General features: G+C 34.8%; 1 protein-coding gene across 2 annotated transcripts in view; it reads left to right on the top strand.

Moving 5' to 3' along the window:
• Positions 1 to 21,462, top strand: part of Ccser1 (coiled-coil serine rich protein 1) — a 1,084,048-nt gene that overhangs the window by 726,138 nt on the left and 336,448 nt on the right. For both annotated transcript variants that reach the window (XM_051152255.1, XM_051152256.1), the window contains exon 10: positions 12,478 to 12,522. In XM_051152255.1, the coding sequence (XP_051008212.1) occupies positions 12,478 to 12,522 (45 nt within the window). The remainder of the gene's footprint in view (positions 1 to 12,477; positions 12,523 to 21,462) is intronic.

The raw sequence follows: 21,462 nt of genomic DNA, 5'->3' as shown, positions 1-21,462 counted from the left end.
CAGGACCTCTTCACCTCTGAGCCATCTCTCCAGCCCTTCCATTATAATCTTAAGTGTATGTAAGCTCAACTCATCAATAAAGAAATTTATATTAGGTTGCTGGAAAAAAAGAGTGACTCTGATAACAGAAAATAGCACTGTAATGCAGATTAGTATAGAAGAGCTGAACCATAGAAGAGGGGATGGACAAAGGCTGAGGTGGCCAGTCAGGCAGATGGAAATCAAGTTTGAGACCAGCATTTTCTAGTCCTCTTTGGCTTTTAAGGGCTTCTATTAAACAATGGGTGGACAGTATCAGTGTAGGAAACACATTAAATGATGTTTAACATTTTATTGGATAGACATATAACTTCATGATTTCTAAAAATGTCTATACTAATTTATAAATCACTCATCTTTCTTCACCAAGTATGTTTTCCTTAAATCATGATTAAAAATTAAAGCACACTAAATATTGTAATAGTTTTCTATCATCCATGGTCTTTGTTTTGGGGAAAATATATAACAGTGTTTTGTATATCATAATTACTTAGATCCAGAAAAAAACTACTATTATCTTGGTAGAAAAGTGATATTCTTCAATCAAAGATTGTTCTTTAAGGGGTAGTCTGAAATCAATTTCTTATTCATAAAGTTTTATCTGCAATTATACTTCTGAATTTAACAGAAAACTGTAACAGCACCCATTTGTTTTCCTAATTACATAATGCAATTTACAAAGTTGTAAACTTTCTAAGTAGTCAAAAAAAGTCTTATGTATTTATATTTAATGTTTATGATTCTAGGGTTTAAACATAAGGCCTTCTAAATCCATATAATATAAACTTGTTGAATTCTTTAAACACATAAATAGCTTATAGAGTGAATATTCAGGGCCTGAAGATATGGCTTACTGACCAAAAGTAATCTCTTTTCAGAGGACCTGGTTTTCTTTCCTAGCATGTACATGTAACTCCAGCACCAAGGGTCTAACTCCCATGTTCACACAAGATCACATCATTTGTTTTACACATGCATTTACATAAAAAAATAAAATAAAAACAAGTATTTTAAAATGAATACTCTTTTCAATAAACACTGAATAACATACTTAGTACAATGGGCACTCACCAAGCACTATATAGGCATGGAGAGCATACGAAAATAATACAATCAAGAATATTTGTTCACGTGGTACTTACTGATGATGCACAAATACAATGAACTTTTAAAGTACGTTAAAATATTTTGTTGTCATGGAGGTGAAAAAAGGCAGTAGGCTTTAATGTTGATATTAAAGACTGAAGATAAAAAACACTGAGATTGGCAAGAGAGAGCTAATACAAAAAGAATTGCAAAGTAATATTTTTAAAAATAAAATAATATTATTATTACATTAGAATATAATATTTGATGGTAATACTGTCTTTACATGTGTAAACTCCCTGTTAGTTCATTTTTCAGCCATTGCTGTGCACTAAAGCAATACATATCTTATTATATGTGTTCATGAATATAGTAATGCAGATCCATATTCATATATTTATATTCATACGTGTATGAATTATGGATTTCTTATTTTCTGAAGTTTTCATCAACTTAATGTATAAGATTATCAGCTCGATTCTGTTAGGAGCAGTATCACTCGAGTGTAGATAATTCTGACTTGTTGGTTATTCTCATATCTGATATAGAAAGACACTTTTCTAGAAAAGACACCCCTGAGACTACCAGATGCCCTAGCAGTAGTCCAGCTCAGGACAAACTTTACCACCTGAAGTCTCATAAAATAGAGGATCCAAGTCCCCGAGGAAGAAGAAATTTAACTTATGCAGTGTACCACAATGAAAACTGCCAGGATTCTGGGGACACGGATGCATTGGGCTAGTTTAATACTTTAGTTTAGCCTCAAGCAACCATCACCACAAACTCTAAGAAATGTTATTTGTGCCAGTACAGTAACATTAATTTTCTTTTAATCTTTGTCTGCCTCAGGAAATATATCAATTGAATTTCACATTTCTTTCCAAGGAATCAGGGACTCTCAAATCCAAATTCATTTACTTTAATTTTTTTCACAATTCTTTCTAAATCCTAAATGAATTAAAACCCAATAATTTATTTTCTTGCGTTTATTTCTTCAAGATGTAGAAAGGACACTGTTTAGGTTGATTCTGTGAACTTCAATAAAATGAATGGGTTATTCAATTTATTTAAAAGACATATTTATCTAATTCAAATGAGAGAGCTCTCTCAGGCACAAGGTTTGCTTTTGGAACAAGTGTATTGTGAGCATAGGGAGTATCTGCAACCCAGCATTCTAGGTTTACCAGTCAAATTTCTTTCCTTTGGCCTACATTGTTTTATATAAGTTATCAAGCTTTTTTGCCTCAGTTACTCAATATTTAAAAAATGAGATTGACAGTGTCACCTACAATACCATGTAATTTTACAATGTGCTTTCCATAGCACCTGTTATCTTAAGTATTTTCCAATTGTGCCCCATTTTTCATATGAGAATTTTGGATGTGACCTTGATCTATGGGTATGTAAAACATATGTGTAAATAAAATGTTCATGACAACAAATTATAAGAAAATCTACTTTTAAAGCAAGTGTTCAACATACATATAATTTTTACCCTTTTTGAAATATAAAAGCAAATTTGCACACTAACAGCATGGATTGCTTATTTAATTTTTCATAAAGAAATCAATTTGGCTGAATATTTGATGCTGCAAAACATGTAAAACACCTTACACATGTTTCAGAGTTGATCAACATTTACATGACTATAAAGCACAAACTGTCAGATCTTTGTTTAAGGCCACTGTAAACATTGGTGTAGTTTTTTTCTAATAATAAGACAAAATCAATTTATCAAAAATATTTTAGGGAAACTTAAATAAGAGACAATAAAGGTAGTTTAGCATGTTGACACAATAGAGTTTAAATATATCCTAATTTAATACATGCATACATGCTGAGGGATGATGGTGGACAATATTAGACATATGTGCATCTGCGCTAATATGAAGTTTTGTGCCCATGGAACTCAATTATAATGCAAGCTTTATTCCTAATACTTTGAAAGTACTATTGCAGACTGCTAGGATAATTAAGTATTCAAGTTAATTGTTAGTTGACCAAATCATGATTATATCAATTACTGGTCTATTTATATCACAAGAATATACATCCTAGGTTTAAAAGATAAACAGGATTTTATAGATAGATATGGTAAAATAGTGAGATAAGTTATTTAAAAACCTCAGAGACCTATAGAATATGGCATTTAAACATGTTTTTTATTAGTTTAAAGATTCTTTGACAACAAGACAGGCTAACACCTGGCAATACCCAGCCTACCTCAAAGAAGATGATGAGCATCAAAGAACCTCCTTACTGAGATGGTTTCAAATGTGGCAAACCATCCACTGGGCAAATTTTCCTTTCTCTGCCACAGACAAAATTCTGCCTAAAAAATAGGGAAGCCTGCATGCAGGCACAGTCAAAGGCCAAACTCTCCCAAGATAGGGTAAGCAAGACCTCAATAGTTCCTGCCTCACAAATATGTCTGTCAGATATATTGGGCCAGAAGGCTGAAGAAGATGACCCAATGTAATAGAGAGATTTGGGTGACTGTTCAGGCATCAAACTGTACCTGTCATTTTCTCATTGTGGAAGCAGCTTATCTGCACTTCCTGTCTACTCAGACAATTAATTTTATTCCATATCTAATCTCTGATGGGGTTGAAGACCAGATAGTTTAGTTTTACAATTAAGCTTAGTTGTTTTGGGGTTAAGATATTTTTTAGGGTTAGATACATGTTTTAAGTTGATAAAGATGAGATATTGATTTACATTCAGAATTTTAGAGTCAACAAGATAGGAAACATGTTCTTTTCAAGGCTGCCAAATACAAATAGCCAAAACACTATGAATGTAACATTTATATAATTCCTGATTGTTTCATGGTTCTTCTTGCTGTAGGTAGTTTGTTGTATATATGTGTAATAATATAGATGTATACGTAAAAAATAAAAATAAATAAAAAATAAAACGTTAAAAAAGCATATGTCCACAACAAATCCATTATATTTCTATAAGTGGAGAACATTTTGTCTAGCCACTACAAACATTGCAAATTTTATTATATGATAGTCTCCAAATCAAACCAATGTGTTTCATCAGCATGCATTGATATTGTGGGATGTGACGTTATTCACAGGGCAAATTTTTGCATATTAGGAAACAAAATATTTGTGAATGAGCAATTATGTGAGTCATTGTTGCTGGGACAACTTTACATTCACTCGATTATTTATTTAATATTTGGTCCTTGCACTTTTAGGCATCTTTTGATGCTACCATGTGCTCCTTGGCCTGCACATTTTTATATGGTCCCATAAGGATTGCTACCTCAGTTTAGGAAGCTGCCCTGGAGTTAGAAATCAATATAGGAAACAATCTTTGTCATGTACAAATGTGCCCCTTTAGAAGAGTTCAGAGTGATCAAAAACAGTGTATACCTTCTACTTTCAAAATGGTAGAATTTAATAGTGAGGCAGTGAAGTGCATGAGGAGAAAGAAGGACATCTCTGTTTTTGAAAAAGGAGGGAGGAACGATTTGCAGCATCCTGCGTGGATTACAGATTTTAGGCACAGGATCACAAAGGCTCCTAGCATGACTGATATTGAAAGGAGAACAGAAAGAAAAATGATTTTATAAGTGTTGACACTTGGGTGGGTTTTGTTTATGGATAACTATTGAGTAAAATTCTGATGAGCTGTCTAAAGATTTAAACACATGCTTTGGAATTCTCTGAGACTTACAACTACCAACATTACATAAGGAAAAAAAAATCCATTATATTGACTACAAGAATGATCAGCAAAACACACATAGTTAAACTATGCTTTTTAACTTTACAGAAAGACTAGATATTAGATGTAAGGGTGACTTATTGAGGCTTCTGTTAGAATAAGCAGCCTTGAGAAATGTTCAGAATTTCTAAATTAATCCAACAAACACATGAGGAGTCACATACCTCAATGCTGACACTTAGAAAAATGAATCTCAAATAAGGATTAACTTATAAATTTGCATATGTGCTTAAACTTTTTTTTCTCAGCAAAGTAAGTGAAAATTAACACTAAACATAAAGCCTACTAGTAAGCCAACAGAAGAAAATATTGACATTCAAATTTTAAAAGGCTTGAATTGAGTGACCCAACAGGATAGACAGTTAAAGTTTTAAGCCTGTGAGAATTATCAAAGGCTTGAATAGTTCCATCAGCTTCCCTGACAAGCCAAGTTGGGCAGAAACAACTGTAGCAAGCCCTTCAGGAGAACTCACTGACCCGGCAAAAACTTGAAACAAATGTTATAGCTTAGAACTCCCAGAGATGTTTACTCAAAATCTCTGCCAGGTTCAAGACAGATGAAACAGGAAAGATGGGTATTTTAAAAATCGTGGTTGAGTCAATCTTTCACTCGCACAAAGCAAAGAGCAGCAGTATCTTAAACTACTAATAAAGCTCAGTACACACTGTAGACCACTGTGTGCTGGGCACTGTGCTGGGCTTTATAGATGTTATCTTAATTACGCCTAAAATTACTTCAATTTCAAAGCTGTGAATTTTGGAATGTGTGGTTCAGGAATGCTTGAAAAGTTACAGAGCTTTTCGAACAAGACAGATGATATTTTGTTAAGCAAAGGTAATTATGGATCTGAACCCGAATGGCCTGCATTTGATTTCTGAAACTGCCACTTAACACAAATCAAGTTCCACATGGCAAGCTTCCCTTTCTGTCAAATGGAGCTATTGAACCCCAAGGTTTTTTTTTTTTCTACAGAGCCCATGGTTCTTTCCCATGTCTACTAGCTGGGAATAAATGCTATAAAGTCACACAGTCATTTTACAATTCTTAACAATGAGGTTTTACTTCCTGCAGCTAAACCATAACTTTTTAAGTTTAAAAAATTATCACAAAGCACTAGGAGGAGAACATGTATTTTACATGTCCATTAGGGATATTTCTATATTAGAAAAATTAACCAAGCAAATCAGAGTTCCCAGGTAATATGTTTCTGACATTTGGGGTGTAGCTGAGCTGAGAAAGTCTACATGGCATGGTAGCAATTATGAGAGGAGCATGCCCATCATGAAGCAGATGGTGTCACACTGGCCTAGTGGCAGACACAGCTGACATCACACATTTACCCAGCTACCCTCACCCACCCATCAATTGAGCCCATACAACACACAGTTGCAGGGACCTTACACACATGTCTGAGCTCAGGGGAAATTTGGGTAAGAATTTCTGGTTTTTTTTTTTTTTTTTTCTTCTTCTTTTCAGTTAATAGCTTTTTCTACTTTATGCCTTGCTGAACCATCTTAATTTAGCATGCTGCAGAACATTTGCTTCAGGGTAATTCTTCTCTCTACCTACAATTTATAACATTTTGATTTGGTCTCATGTGATTAATTCTGATCAATGCGAAGAGTTTATATTCTCTGGTAAGAAAATATGTATAGTGAGGCATATCTGTTTTCCCAAGTCACGTTCCTCAGAGTATTTTAAAATACAATTTGCTTTAGACATCCTAGATGGATATTATATCTATACTGCTGAAGAATATTGAAGTCAATTTCAAATCAATTAAAATTCTTTAAGCTTGTATTAGCATTAAGAGCTAGACAATATACACACAATTATAAATATATTCACATGAATAATTTAGTTGTTGATTTTTATCTGTGTGTGTTTTTTTTTTTCTGAAAGCCCAACTGTCTCAGAGAATAGGGTGAGCATGTGTTAATTTTCTTCTGAGTAAATTCATTGTGCTCCAAAGAATATAATAAAAATCATAAACAATAGCAACGTTTCCCCCGCATGTGGTGGGTAAATGGCAAGGAAAGAGGCAGGATGCTCTTGACAAGAAAACTGTCATTGCTCAGCTCTGCTCAGCTAAGCAAAGGTGATGCTAATGAGTGGTGTTGGTTCTAGGGTCTTTGTCTGGGACTATCCTTATGTGTGATCTAGTCTTCCACACGGTGATGGAAAGGGCTCCTGAAGGATGGTGGTTCCCAGAAAATTGTGAGTGCAGATATCACCAGCACTTTCAATAGCCTGCAGCTCCTTTCAGGCAGGGTAGGGTGTGTCTTGTAGCTGCCAGCCATGCAAAAAAAGAGTTCTGACGAGTCTTGGGAACATCAGGAGTTAATAATGAAAACTAACTTAGATTTTTTCCCCTTTGCCTTCAACTAAGCTACAGAGGAATTAATCTGAGTAAATAGAAACTTATCCATCTGCAAGAGGTAGTTCTAGTAAGAGAATATAGCAAAATCTAGCACTGCCAAAATATAATTGACATTATTTGTCAGACAAAAAGATTACTAGAAAAGAAAAAAATGGATAAATGAGATTTATAAGCAAGAATAAAATTCATCCAATAGAATATTTTCTGTCTGAAAATGATGGAAAGTGAAGCAATCAAGTTATGATTTATATAAAACTAAGTGAAGGGTTTGAGAAGGGAAAGAGTGTATGGCAATTCAAACTGTCACAGTTAGATAATATAGATAAGAAAACCAATGAACTTGTAAATATAACCTTAGAAAATATGCAAAATGAGGAATCAAGGAAAAAAAAAGCGACTTGACAAAATAAGATATCAGTGGCATATGGGACTAACAATGAACTTAAGTCCCTGAAAATGGTAGTGGAAAGAACAAAAAGATTTTTTGAAAAAGAATAAAAAGGTAATTTGACTACATTTAAAAGTATATCTCAAAAGGTAGCTATGAAAGTATCATACAAGAAAAAAAAAAAAAAGGAGGCCAAAATAATTTTAATTTAAATAATTTAAATGCATATACTTAATGTATACCTTTAATTGTACACTACTTGCCTATTCATAAATACTTCTTATATAATTTGCATTGTCCAAATGCAAGGAAAAACACAAGTATTTTATTCAAACTGGTCTTATATTTAAACATATATGCATGAGAAAGTAGGCAATGCATTGGAAAATGAAGAGGAACAAAAACAGACACAATTGGTGTTGCTGTGCACAACTCATATATGTCTTATCCCACGTTCAAGGTGAACAGGTGTGCTAGATATGACCTTTGTTAATTTAAGGCACAAAGACTGGGTTGAAAGAGATTATAAAATATATTGGAGGACAGACACAGAATTTGGGAATTAGATATTAAAAACCACATGATACTGAGTTCAAGCCTGACTATACTTCTTCCAAATGTTAATATTTGGAAGAGTACTTTATCTATAGCTTTGAAGTGTGAGAGTGAGATGTTTTGCCTTTTATTTTTCTTTCTTGGAAATTCAACTCCTCAAAGTGTGTTCTATGTATTTTGGATATTAGACCTATCTTGCATGTAATGTTGGTGAAGATTTTTCCAAGTCTGTAGGCTTTCATTTTATTCATTCTGTTCTGTGTTTTTCAGTTCATGAGGTCCATTTATTAAATGTTGACCTTAGAGCCTGAGCTGTTGGTGTTCTGTTCAGGAAGTTGTCTCCTGTGCCAATGAGCTCTAGGCTCTTTCTTACTTTCTCTTCTTACAGATTTAGTGTGTCTGCTTTCATGCTGAGGTCTTTAATCCAGTTGGACTTGAGTTTTGTGCAAGGTAATAAATAAGGGCCTATTTGCATTTTTCTACATGTAGACCTCCAGTTAGACCAACACCATTTGATGAAGATGCTATCTTTTTTTTTTTCCCCATTATATGGTTTTGGCTTTTTTGTCAAAAATCACATGTTCATAGGTGTGTAGATTTATTTCTCATTTTTCAATTTAATTCCATTGACCAATCAGTCTATTTCAATGCCAGTACCATGCTGTATTTATTACTTATGCTCTCTAATACAGCTAGAGATCTGGGATGGAGATTCCTTCAGAAGATCTTTTACAGGATTTTTTAAGCTACTCTGGGTTTTTTGTTTTTCCATATGAAGTTGGGAACTGATCTTTCAAGGTCTGTAAATAATTGTGTAGGTATTTTGATGGGAATTGCACTGAATCTGTAGATTGATTGTGGTAAAATGGCCATTTTTACTATGCTGATTCTCCTGACCCATGAACTTAGGAACATTTTCCATTTTCTGATATCTTCTTCAATTTCCTTCTTCAGAGACTGGAAGTTTTTTCCTACAAGTCATTCACTTACTTGGTTAGAGTTATACCAAGACACCTTATATTATTTGTGTATATTGTGAAGGGTATATTCTCCCAAATTTTTTTCTCAGTTTTTTGTCATGTTTGTCATTTATATATAGGAAGGCTACTAATTTTTTGACTTGGTTTTGTATCCAGATATTTCAATAAAGGTGTTTATCAGTTGTAGGAGTTCCTGGGTAGAATTTTTGGGGTCACTTATGTATATTATCATATTATCCTCAAATAGTGATAATTTGACTTCCTCCTTTCCATCCTTCATCCCCTTGATCTCTCTTAATTGTCTTACAAGAAATTACCATATTTTCAGACCATAAGGTGCACCCAGTTTTTAGAGCAGTAAAACAAGAAAAACAGTAAAAACAGCAATCAGACCATAATGTGCACCCTAATTCCCCTCAGAGTTTTGGGGGGAAATTGTGTCTTATGGTCCAAAAAATAGGGTAAACACCACCAAACCAAATAACCCAATTAAAAACGGGATACAGAGCTAAACAGAGAATTCCCACAGAGGAACATCAAATGGCTGAGAAACACTTAAATAAATGCTCAATGTCCTTAGTCAGCAAGGGAATCCAAATCAAAACCATGCTGAGATTCCATCTTATGCCTATCAGAATGGCTAAGATCCAAAATTCAAGTGATAGCACATGCTGGCTAGGATGTGGAGAAAGGGAAACACTCCTTCATTGCTGGTGGGAGTGCAAACTTATACAGCCACTTTGGAAATCAATCTGGCTTTTTCTCAGAAAATTGGGAAGAGTGCTACCTCAAGACCCAGCTATGCCACTCCTGGGCATATGCCTGAAAGATGCTCTATGACACAACAAGGACATTTCTTCAACTGCATTCATAGCAGCTTTATTAGCCAGAAAACCAAGATGTTCCTCAATCAAAGAATGGATAAAGAAGCTATGGTACATTTATACAATGGAACACTATCCAGCTATCAAAAATATGGAAATCTTGAAATTTGCAGGCAAATGGATGGAACTAGAGAAGCTCATCCTGAGTGAGGTAACCCAGACCCAGAAAGACATGCATGGTATATGTTCACTTATAAGTGGTCATTACCCCAACATAGATGTTCTCTGATATTTTCCACCCAGTGTGGATGTCAGGAGCTCTGTATGGAGACTATCAGTGCTGGTGAATCTGGACCATGGGTGGGCCTGCACAAACTGATGCACAAACCAAGGACATTGCAAGCAGAAAACTTAGAGCCCCTTTTGAGATGTACCAATAGACAGGTCTTTCTCCATGTGGGAAAGAAGGATAGAGAAAGCACTGCCTTTGACATGAATTCTGGTGCTAGGAGAGGCCCTGTGGGAACACAGAAGAAGGGGATACAGACTATTCAGATGAGACCTTATAGGCTGTGGTCAGATGGTGGGAGAGGAGGACCCTACCTGTTAGAGGTCTAGGGGGGAATAAGGCAGAAGAGGGAGGAAAAGTGAGAACAGGAAAATAAGGGCGAGGGGATTACAATTGGGATGTAATGTGAATAAATTATTTTTTAAAGCATTAAAGAATTAAAAATTAATTATTATATGTGTATCTGCAGACTTCTCTTCCTTCCAAAAATAAACTGCATTTTTAACTAATCAAGCAAACAAACTAACAATTCCACTAACAACAACAAACATCCTATGAATGAGGGCAATTCCTTCAGCTAAGAAGGCAAGCTGCCATTCGGCTTCGTATGCTTTATCAAATGGATTCTAGACTCTTCAGTAGAATCAACAGTTACTTTGTGCAGTGGGGGAGAGGCTTATATAATATTGTCTGTAATATCTTTATCAGAATAATTCAATAAAGATGTTTCTAATAGTAAGAGATGACTTGTAAAATAAATACTGCATAATCTTCTACATGGCAGTGAGTACCAGTTATACCAGCTTGACAGAGTTCAAGCAGGGTGCTCAGAAGAGTTATTGTCTCTGTAGGAGGGAGTTCTTTTTATGTCTTGTCTCTCCAACCTGGAAAATGGTTCAATGTCATTTCAAGCTGAGGCCTATGTAGATGTCTATTACAGGGCTCTTTCTTATAACTAGAAAATTACACTTCGAACACCATCTTTTGGAGTTGCCTTTGCATTTCTTTAGCTCAATAACGTAGTATTTGCAGATTCATTCATGTATGTGTATTCTCAATGTTTAATATGATGCCAGAATCAGAGTAATCATTTAATGAACACACATTTTAAAATAAAAAGAAAAAGACAAGAAAGGGAACTGTTAGCACAGAAGATGAGAAAATGATGAGACAAGCAAACTGCTATACTATTGCCTACTATTACTATTACTCTTGTTGGTGTAATTTTCACTTCATTTCTCCAAAATAAATAACCACTACAGAGATTTCTGTAAGAATTGAGTATATCATTTGGGTTGATATTAAGTCAACATTATACTATATTCCCTTACTGTTTCATATACTGAATGAAGGTAGATTACAAATGATATTAAGATCAATGGATAGATAGATTATATATATATATATATATATATATATATATATGCAGTTCAACAATCAATAACTATTTCTCAATCTTTGTCACAAGCTCATTTAGCAATTAGCTTGATAGTAAGCATATTAAACTATTGGGGGATGGTCTGATATATTTTGATGATAATTAATAAAAAGCCATCCCACCTAGGCAGGGCAGGTGAGATAGGTGTGGCTAAGGATCCCAAGAAGGAAAGAGAAGGATTCTGGGGAGAAAAACCATGAGGACTAGGAGAAAGACTCGAGGAGGAGTGAAAGGCTGCCGTGGGTTAGATGGAAAAGAAGCACATGGCAGGCATGGGTGGAGATTTGACCCAGATGAAGAACATTAGCAAGTGTTTGGGATTATGGATGGGAGGTAGCTTGATAGAAGTTATTAGAAGCAGATGACATGGGATTGAGGTAGGGATTCTATAGCTTCCCCACTATGGGAAGTTGTTTAGAGGATAAATGTCTGCTCTGCCCCAGGTTAACTAATGCTATTTTAAAATATAATAAGTGTCAGTGTCTTGATTAATCTAATGATCTACTAGGTCTACTGATAATACAGATAATTTAAAAACAACATTAAACCTTCATTCTTGTAAGCATAGTGTGTATTTGGCTAGATGTGCATTTTCTTCTTTTACTGTGGAAAATAGTCATAAAATTAGAGAAGGGAAATGTTTTGTCAGCACCAAATTCTGAGGACTTTTTTTTTTACTACAATGTTCTCATGATAGTACCAATCATTAGTTCATTCTTTGTGTATTAGTATTTAATATATTTTTTTTTCTTTCAGAATTTAAGCTTGAAACGACTGGAGGCAGTGCAAGGAGGGAGAGAGGTAAGAAAGCATAAAGGGTGGGAGAGAGGGAAGACGATAAAGTGGCCGTGGTGGCATGGTGATGGTAATAAGAATGTTGGTATTGTGAAATATATGTATATATGTGAGCATATATGTTCATCTATACACACATATACACATAAGAATATATATACATATAAGTATATGTATATATTTTCACATATATTCCCATTCATTCTGGTGAAAATAGGTTTGCACGTGTTCCAGTAAACATTATTCACATAAGTAAAATTATATGCTTACTTCATTGAAGTGGAAGAAAATACTGTTCACCTAGGTTAGGAAGTGTTTCTACTAACGTGTTTCTGCAGAAACATGGCCCACAGAGGGTTTAGAAGAGCAAGATTTGCAATGCCGTATTTAAAATGTCTACTGGGAAATTAGCAGAATTCATGTCTGGCTAGAATGTGTACAAAGTTGGTATGCAGCTATTTGGTCACACGGAAGTTCTTAAATCTTCTTTAATAGATGCTGATTTCCTCAAATGCTTTACAAAGAAGGGGAGCTCACATAGTAGCAATATGGCAGCAAACCAGAAATGTTGTTATCTTCTAACCAAAGTATGACAGCAACTGCTTAATTACTCTCTGTACTTAATGGACAAAAGTTTGACTTTATAATCCAAGTTGATGGGAAACATGGGACAACAGAATATTTGATTGATAAGCCAAAATTTTCTTTGTAGAAAATTTATTATTATTTTATCTGGAATATATATAACAAATTATCTACAATGGTGGAGATGTTTTTCTCTTACAAATTAAGAAAATAAATCTTCCTTTCCCCATCACATGTAGCTTCTTCCTCTTCAAATGGATATCTTTCTAGGTGATCTTTGTTCCTTTCCTCCCTTTTCTTATTTATTCTTGGGTATTTTCAGTAGTTGACATTGTCTCTCTATACTTATCATTTATAGCCCTCTTTTCTTGCTTGGTTGCTTTCCATCCAGTGGAATATTTTCTTTTGGTGACTCACAAAGAAAATAAGTGGAGAAGGTGAAATATGGATCTATTCTTTAGGCATTTTTCATGATGTATGAGACCTAATTCCAGACACAATTCAGCTGATGCACACTGAACTCACAGAAGAGTAAGGTGGTATGCACAGACCTTCAGGGTAATGTCACTCAAAACTCAAGAACAACTAATGGGACATGTGCACAAAATCCCACCCTTAACCATACAAAATTTGCAATTGATAATTGTTGGGAAAGGGGAAATCAGTTTTGTCCACTGGAGTGTCACTGGGAATGTTAACCATACTCCAGAGTGGGCACCAAAAACAGGAGTAGCAGGCCAACACTGAACAGACTCGATGTACTTTGGGAATTTTGTTTCAGTTTGTTTTGTTTTTCACCTTTTGTTTTGTTTTGATTTTCACTTTTTGAGAGAAAGACAAACAATAAGTATGAAGGAAGTTGAGTTGGTAAGCGAGTTTTAGGATATGGGAGGCACTAAGCAAAAGAAATTCATGATCAAAGTATGCTATGTAAAAATAAATAAAAGTATTGATTCTTAAGCATAATGATTAAAAAGAGTTCTCATTAAATTTTGCCTCTCATTTTCTCATTGCCTTCAATTTTATTTTTATTATAAATACAATTAGGTGTAAGGAGCAGGTCAGTGGTGTGTTTTAAATAAAAATATATTGTCTCAAAAGTATTTTTTGGCTTATGGTAAAGTCTTTTAATATGTGTGATGTATATAAAATATGTATTTTGTTTATACATTTATAGGAGAGAGAGAAAAAAGAAAGGGGTGCAGACTTAAACTAAGTTCGCTCTCTAATAACTATGAAGGAGAAGATATGATCATCAAATCAATACTACCACAGTAATGACTTCTCCATTTGACCCTTCCTTTGCTCTCCACATAGAAAACAAATGTGGGCAATTAAAATTTGAAACAACATTTTTATTTCCTGATAGAATTTCACTGGATAATTTGAAGCCTCCGACTTAATCTAAGCCCTCAAGTTAGCTTTACCCATGTCTTCAAACATGATCTGTCCTATGGTAGCTGACTTTAGAGAAAATGGTGATAAGTAGGTAAAGTGTGTGGTGGAAATCATTTTGCCATGTCTCTGTTTTAGCTCATCTGTAAGGAAAGATGCAATTGCCATCTCCCTAGTTTAGGAGAGGATACAAGGGTCTCCCTGACAGCTGTTGACTATTCTAAGATGTGCGCACACTGCAAAGCACTACAGTGTGCCTCTGAAGAGCTAAATTTTAATATGTGCTTTTTCAAAGCTCTCCAAACAGCCTCTTAGAATTTCTTACTGTGATCCTGTCATGACTGATAAAGATTTAACTACAATGGTGCTGCTTAAGATGAATTAGTTTGTCTTAATTCAAATGAGAGACATTCCCAATAGGTGTTGATGGATGCAATACTAAAGTCCTATTGGCAAATATTTAGAAGAAGGTTTAAGAAATGTCACTGAAAACATTCTATTCACTTCTTGAGGTAATGACAACACCGTGAGCATGAGCAGGAAATTGAAGTAGGCAGTAATATACTATTAAGGTAAGGTAAATCCTGTTAGAAATATAATTGGCAGGCAGGAAAGCCAAATTAGGATACCACTATCGGTGCAAAAATCCAAATTTATCACTTCACAGGGAGTTAGAGAGAGTTCCTTCTGGAGGCCAACATGAGTGACCGTGGCCCAGAAACACAGATTTAGGTTACCTCAAATTCCCTTTTCAATCATGGACTCAGTTTCATAAAATATTATACTAACAGAATGAAGAAAGTCATGATCAAGTTCCTTTCAAATACATTGGTAGAAAGAGTAAGCGTTTGTTCAACACACAGAAAAGAAATACCATCTATAGGCCTCAAATAGTATCTTAGTTTTTTTGGTTGGTGGATAACTAGGATTTTGTTAAGTAAATGCATTCCAAAAGTCTTTATCATCAGCATGTTAGGTCCATCTCCTGATGGGGGAAAAGACTGGTTTTTTTTTTTTTGTTTTTGTTTTTTGTTTTAGTGGGCTGAGGATAGCCCAAGGTAAATTGTAACTAAGCTCTGTACCTACACCATTCCATTCTCACTGAGGTTTAATCAGTAACTAGCCTTTATAGACACTACTTTTTTTCAGGAATTCTCAGTCACACTACTTCTTGTACAAACTATACACTACAAATCAATTATGTTTATGGTGGACCTGGAAATGGGTATTATCAGGGTTATGTTATTATAGTGAGATTTAAAAAAGATAATATGTGCAAAACATTGCCAGTGTATTGGTATCTTTGCATGTTGTTGTATTCAAGCTGTGTGTACTTCTGGGGGGAGTGATCTTATAGTGAAAAAAAAAAAGCGGGATTTTGAGAATACCCTATAGAATGTGACCACTTAACAGCTATTTCTTCCTGAGGATGGACTGGCTTCCTCCATAGAGTGGAATCTACAGCTCATGCAAAAGCCTCAGTTAGGTGCCACAAATACAAATAAAGAAAATCAGTTCCTTTAAAGAATTTGTTTTTGCTTACAGTGATTTTTATAAGATCAGGCAAAATAAAGATGGTATCCTTTATTAGAATTTTTTGAGGGTTGTACTTTACTACCATTTTAAGAAGGTTGATATTTTGTAAATATATTTTTTCTGTTGACTTTCTGATCATGTTAAGTATTAATAAAGCCTGTAATATCATTATGAGAGTAATTTTATTATATCTTGAGCGTCTTTGGCATTAGATTTGCATAGTTTTTCAATATGTATGCCTTGAAAAACAACACATTTCTATTTTAAACTAAAAATCAGTCTGGCCTGGGATCTCAAAGCAAGGCATTTAGAAAATGAAATAAATTCTATTCTGAATGCTGAGATAATTTGTCTTTATGACTTTTAGAATCATAGAAAAAATTCATGTAGATTTTTTCATTTATATTTTAATGTTAATTATTAATCAGATAATTTATTACCAGTTTTCTGTTGTTATGTGATTCTTCTCATTTACTACATGATTGTGAGGCCACTGGAAAGAATTTTTTTAATAGGGTAAAAGAAGCTCTGATTCTTAAGAATAGAACAAAAATGATAAAATACATATTGTTCTTAGAAATAAGTGTCAAAAAACGTTTCCAGGTAACAGTGTTCTTAAGAATCTAATATTTTATGTAATTTTTAGCTAAAGAAAGAAAAACTTTTGTTAGTTCTTTGAGAATTTCATGTGTGTTTGGTCATATACACTTTTCCTTCAAATCATCCAAGACTCACCCTCACTTCTGTATCCACTCAAGTTTGGTGTCCTTATTTTTTTTTTTTTCTCATCAAAACCAATTTCTTCTGAAATTTTTTTTGGCATGTGCCCTTTCACTGGAGGATGGCTGACTTCCTGGGAAAACCAGTTCTTTCTTTCCCTGCAGCAAATAGTACAAGTAGCTCTATGACTCTCTTCTCTCCCTGGGATTTGGTCTGGGGTGGCTTTGCACAGGTTTCACGTGACTTCTCATCTTGTGTGCCTGCTTATGATAAGCTGTACTGTTGTGTCCAGAAGATATTATTTCCTTGTAGTCAGCCACAACTTCTGTTCTTACACTCCCTTCTCTAACCCTCAGTGACCTCAGATACTTGAATATAATTTGTAGGTTTTTTTTCTTAAGGTATAATACTTTGAATCACTTTTGATTGCTTATATATGTAGTTAATACTTATGTGTTTTAAAGAGAAAATCCACTGCAAGAAAAACCAAAAAATTAGCATTTATCTTTATATGTTGAAACTAGTTGTTTTTTTAAGCTTACTTGTTTTTTATCAACATGATAGAAAAATAGAATAAAATGGCATACGTGTTTTAAGTACTAAGCAATTAAAAAAAAAAAAACAACGAGACTTAGGGTGTAGACTAGTGGTATTGCTCTTCATAGTATGCAACATGCCTCTGTCTTCAGTAATGTGAACTTGTTTACATTTTCATGTTTTCTTTATTATCCATTGTTCATAATATGTTAACATTTTAACTCTTATTCAACTTTGTATTTTTAAAATTGCCTTTGTTTATATGATACATATGTGGGCATATGTATATGGAACTGTGACTATTACGGTCTGAGGATAGCCTGTGTGATTTGGTTCTCTATCCCCTGCATGGATTCCAGGGATAAAATAACTCTGGCTGTCCAGCACTGTTATCTGTTAAGCATTCTTGACCTGAGGTTGGGTCTTCTGAGAGGGCCGAAAGGAAGTGTTCTTAGCTGCTGAGTTATCTATCAGTCCTGATTCTTCCATTTTTTTTTTTTATAAATAGTATTTTTCTATGTTTCATTACTCTTTGATTTCCAATAAGATTTACTTGATTTATAGTATGAATTTGATTAGGTTGATTAGGTTTTGATAAAATGTATAGTTCCCCTGTTTTTCTCCTTTAGAACTGAAAATTAATCAATATTTTATTTAAATTGGTGCTTTCTCTGCAGTGTGGTTGATATACCCAGTGACATTCCAGTGGACAAAACTGATTTTCCCATTCTCTGAAATGATCAGTTGCAAATAGCTCTAGTTAGGGATGGGATTTTGTGTACTTTCATTTTCGGTTGTAGAAATATTTCTTACATCAATCTGTGTTGCTCTTGTGCATACCTCCCACCCTGACTCTTATAATATTTCCACCTACCCCTTCTTCTTAAACTCCTGAGCTTCAAGAGGAGAAGTTTGATGAAGGCATCCCATTTAGTCTCTTACTTTCTTCACATTGTCTAGTTGTGGATACGTCTGTTAATTTCCACATCCTTCAAGTAGATTTTGTGATGAGGGTTGAGAGAGTCACTGATATATAGGTATAGTGATATTTCATTATGAGTTATTCTATTGTTTATTCTTTTAAAAGAATAATCATGGTAGGATTTCCTTTAGATTTATATAGTGATAGGTTCTTGGCTTCTTTAGTAATGTCAGATGACAGCTTCATCTCATGAGGTGGGCCTAAAATCCAATTAAAAAACAGATCTGTTTCTCCCACATTTATGGTATTATTTCACAAATATATTTTGAAGGCATACTGTTGTTTGCTGCACATTTGTAGCTGAGTGATATTGATGATTACCCACTTCCGCTGGTAGTATACAAAGTACCCTTCATCATGTAAATGCTAATCAATAGAGGTAAAATTTCTAGTTGGGCACCAGCTGGACTTCTGTGTGCATGATGATATGAGCATTGTCTTCAGAAATAAGGCCTTAGACCTCACCATCAGGTGTTAGACGGCAACCAATAACCTTAGATGTTAAGATATTTTATTATCCACATGGATGTGTCCCAAGTTCCAGAATCAGTGCATCAAAATCTAAGCATACCTGTAAGAGCATTTCATACTTTGTATTTGTGTTGAGATGGCAAATTCTACATAAGTTATCAAAACCTAAGTGGAATAAATCAGTTAAGCTAAAACATTCCTTCATGCCTTCCCTCATGTTATAGAACAGAAAAATAAACTTCTTCCAGATGATGATCATGAGTCAGGGGGCAAAATCTAAAGCCTCTGGGTTAGTAATGCATGAGGCCACATACTAAGACTTTCCACATTCTGTTTTGCACTCTGAAGTTTGAAGTTCTCTTCTGTTCTTATATTCAATGGCCCTCCAAGAAACCAAGCAAATAAATGTGTCCACCAAGCCAAAGGAAATTTGTAATAGCTATAGTAGTCAAAAGACAAGAAGCCACAGACATAGTTTTAGTAATATTTCAGGCAGAAAACAAGAACTGGGCACCGACAAGTGTCTGACTCATTTAGTGTGCAAAATCAGTGACGGATAAGTATTTTCCCAAGAAACAGAATAAAAATGATAAAGGAGGGAACTTGTGAGAAGTCATCCCTGTGGGAGGAGGAAATAAGTCTTTGAAAGGCCAGGGAGAAGAAAGCACAGAATGAACCGATGAACTTAGGATGGTGTGGCCTTTGTTGGGAGGAAATGTAGTGGGGGACCTCAGTAAGAATCAGAGTTCTCTGCTCACAAACTGGGGTAACTATAAGGAAGCAGGCTGAAAGATTATTTTAGGTCTGAGATTGGCCAGTCTAGGAGTTAATGAAGAATGGTGATTTGTGAGTACATGACTGAAAATGGCACAAAATTTCTTATGACCAGCCAGTACCACAGATCTGCAGGGGGTAGAGTCAGAAGTGTAGAAAACAAGTCCAGAATGCTCATTACCGTGGTTTAGGAAACTCTCATAATTTAACAAAAAATGAAGAAAAATTCAAAATGGCCCAGACATAGCTAAGAGCTTTAAGTATGAGAACCCCATTTCTTCTCCTCCCTCCCCCAACACACACTCTCTCTCTGTCTCTCTCTGTGTGTCTCTGTCTCTGTCTCTCTCTGTCTCTGTCTTTGTCTCTGTCTCTGTCTCTCCCTCTCTCTCTCTCTCTCTCTCTCTCTCTCTCTCTCTCTCTCTCTCTCTCACACACACACACACACACACACACACATACACACTACCTGACCCCCCAAAACCTTTACAATAATTTAAATTGTAGCTTATTATGTAAAATTTCAAGTTATGTTCAGATAAATATGTTCCTATAAATTGCACCACAATGTCATATTGTACTGGGAAGAATTATTGCATTTGAATCATGTATATGAGTTGCCACATAACAAAAGCAGGAATTTAACCTAGAGGACCAAATAAAGGAGACCAAACAGAAGACCTAACAAGTAATTTACATTGGAGGTAAAAGGAACTCTATGGAAGAAAGAGAACACTGAGATACCCTTAGGATGTTTTGAAGAGTTATCAAAGCATAGTTGTCTAAAGGATGTCAGTCTAGTGACAGATTTTGAGCACTAAGCATTAGACTGGGCTCATAAGGAGGATCATAGTACAGGCCAACAGTGAGGTTGTAAGTGACAGAACTGGGTTTTAATGGAAGATAAGTTTGTTTTTTAGACACATCATCTTCAGTCCTAGGAATAGCAACATTAGCATTGAAAAGCAAGGTTAGTTTAGGCTCCAGTAGATTTACCTCACTGCCTGGGAGACTTGAAGGACTGGAGAGAAACTTCATTCAAATAGAAGAGTTTGAGGCAAGCCACAAAGGGTTCTACGTGCACCCCACAGTAATACCATGAGAGTTGACAACTGACCCCCAAAAATGTCACAAATGTAAAAAAAAAAAATTCTAAATCATTGATCAAGGAAAAAAAGAAAATTCAGTAGATCCAAAGCAATAAAAAGAATACTTAAAATATTGTTGAGGTTGCTGAGGAATTTTGTTAGATATTTACAGTATGTCAAAAGTTATGTCTAGAGTCTTCCAAGCTGGTTCTAGTTAGCTATCTGGATGAATTGATTCAACCTTCATCAGGGGAAAATGTAAACAATAAAAAATAATGTGATTCACTTGTTCCTTACAAGTAGAACCCACTTGCCACCTTGAAAGTACAGAATGTTTTTTATTATTATTTTGTTTCTTATCTGTAACTTAGTAGGATAATATCACTTCTATTTTCTTTGTGTGTTTCTGTAGAATAAATGAATGATAAATTAATTAATTCCAGAGTAGTAAATAAATATCTGAAGGTTTAATTCTTGGCTCTGTGAGTATAATATTCAATGGCTTTGGATACAAGCACATTGTTTGCCTCCTCTGGTGAGCTGATCCTCTCACTCCACAACGTTTGAAAACGGATCCTTTAGTTCCTTTTATCACTTTCTCAGTTTTCATATTTTTTGTATGTTCACTCCTTCTTCACATCATATCCTCAAATCATGATAAAATTCCTCTAGTCAGTGTCCTCAGGCAACCTGATGGGAAACTAACACCTTTGATTCGTCTTGCCAGGAACCTTAACAGAGGTGCCTTATGAATATCCTCTTCTTGTTGATCCCTATGGCACCCATGTGCTAGTTTGGTAGAATTTTGATCACTTGTAGCAGAAATATACATATATAATTCTTTACCTTTTAAGAAATACT

The sequence above is a fragment of the Acomys russatus genome, chromosome 10 (assembly GCF_903995435.1).
Source record: "Acomys russatus chromosome 10, mAcoRus1.1, whole genome shotgun sequence".
NCBI lineage: Eukaryota > Metazoa > Chordata > Mammalia > Rodentia > Muridae > Acomys > Acomys russatus.
This window is presented reverse-complemented; position numbering and strand designations above follow the sequence as displayed.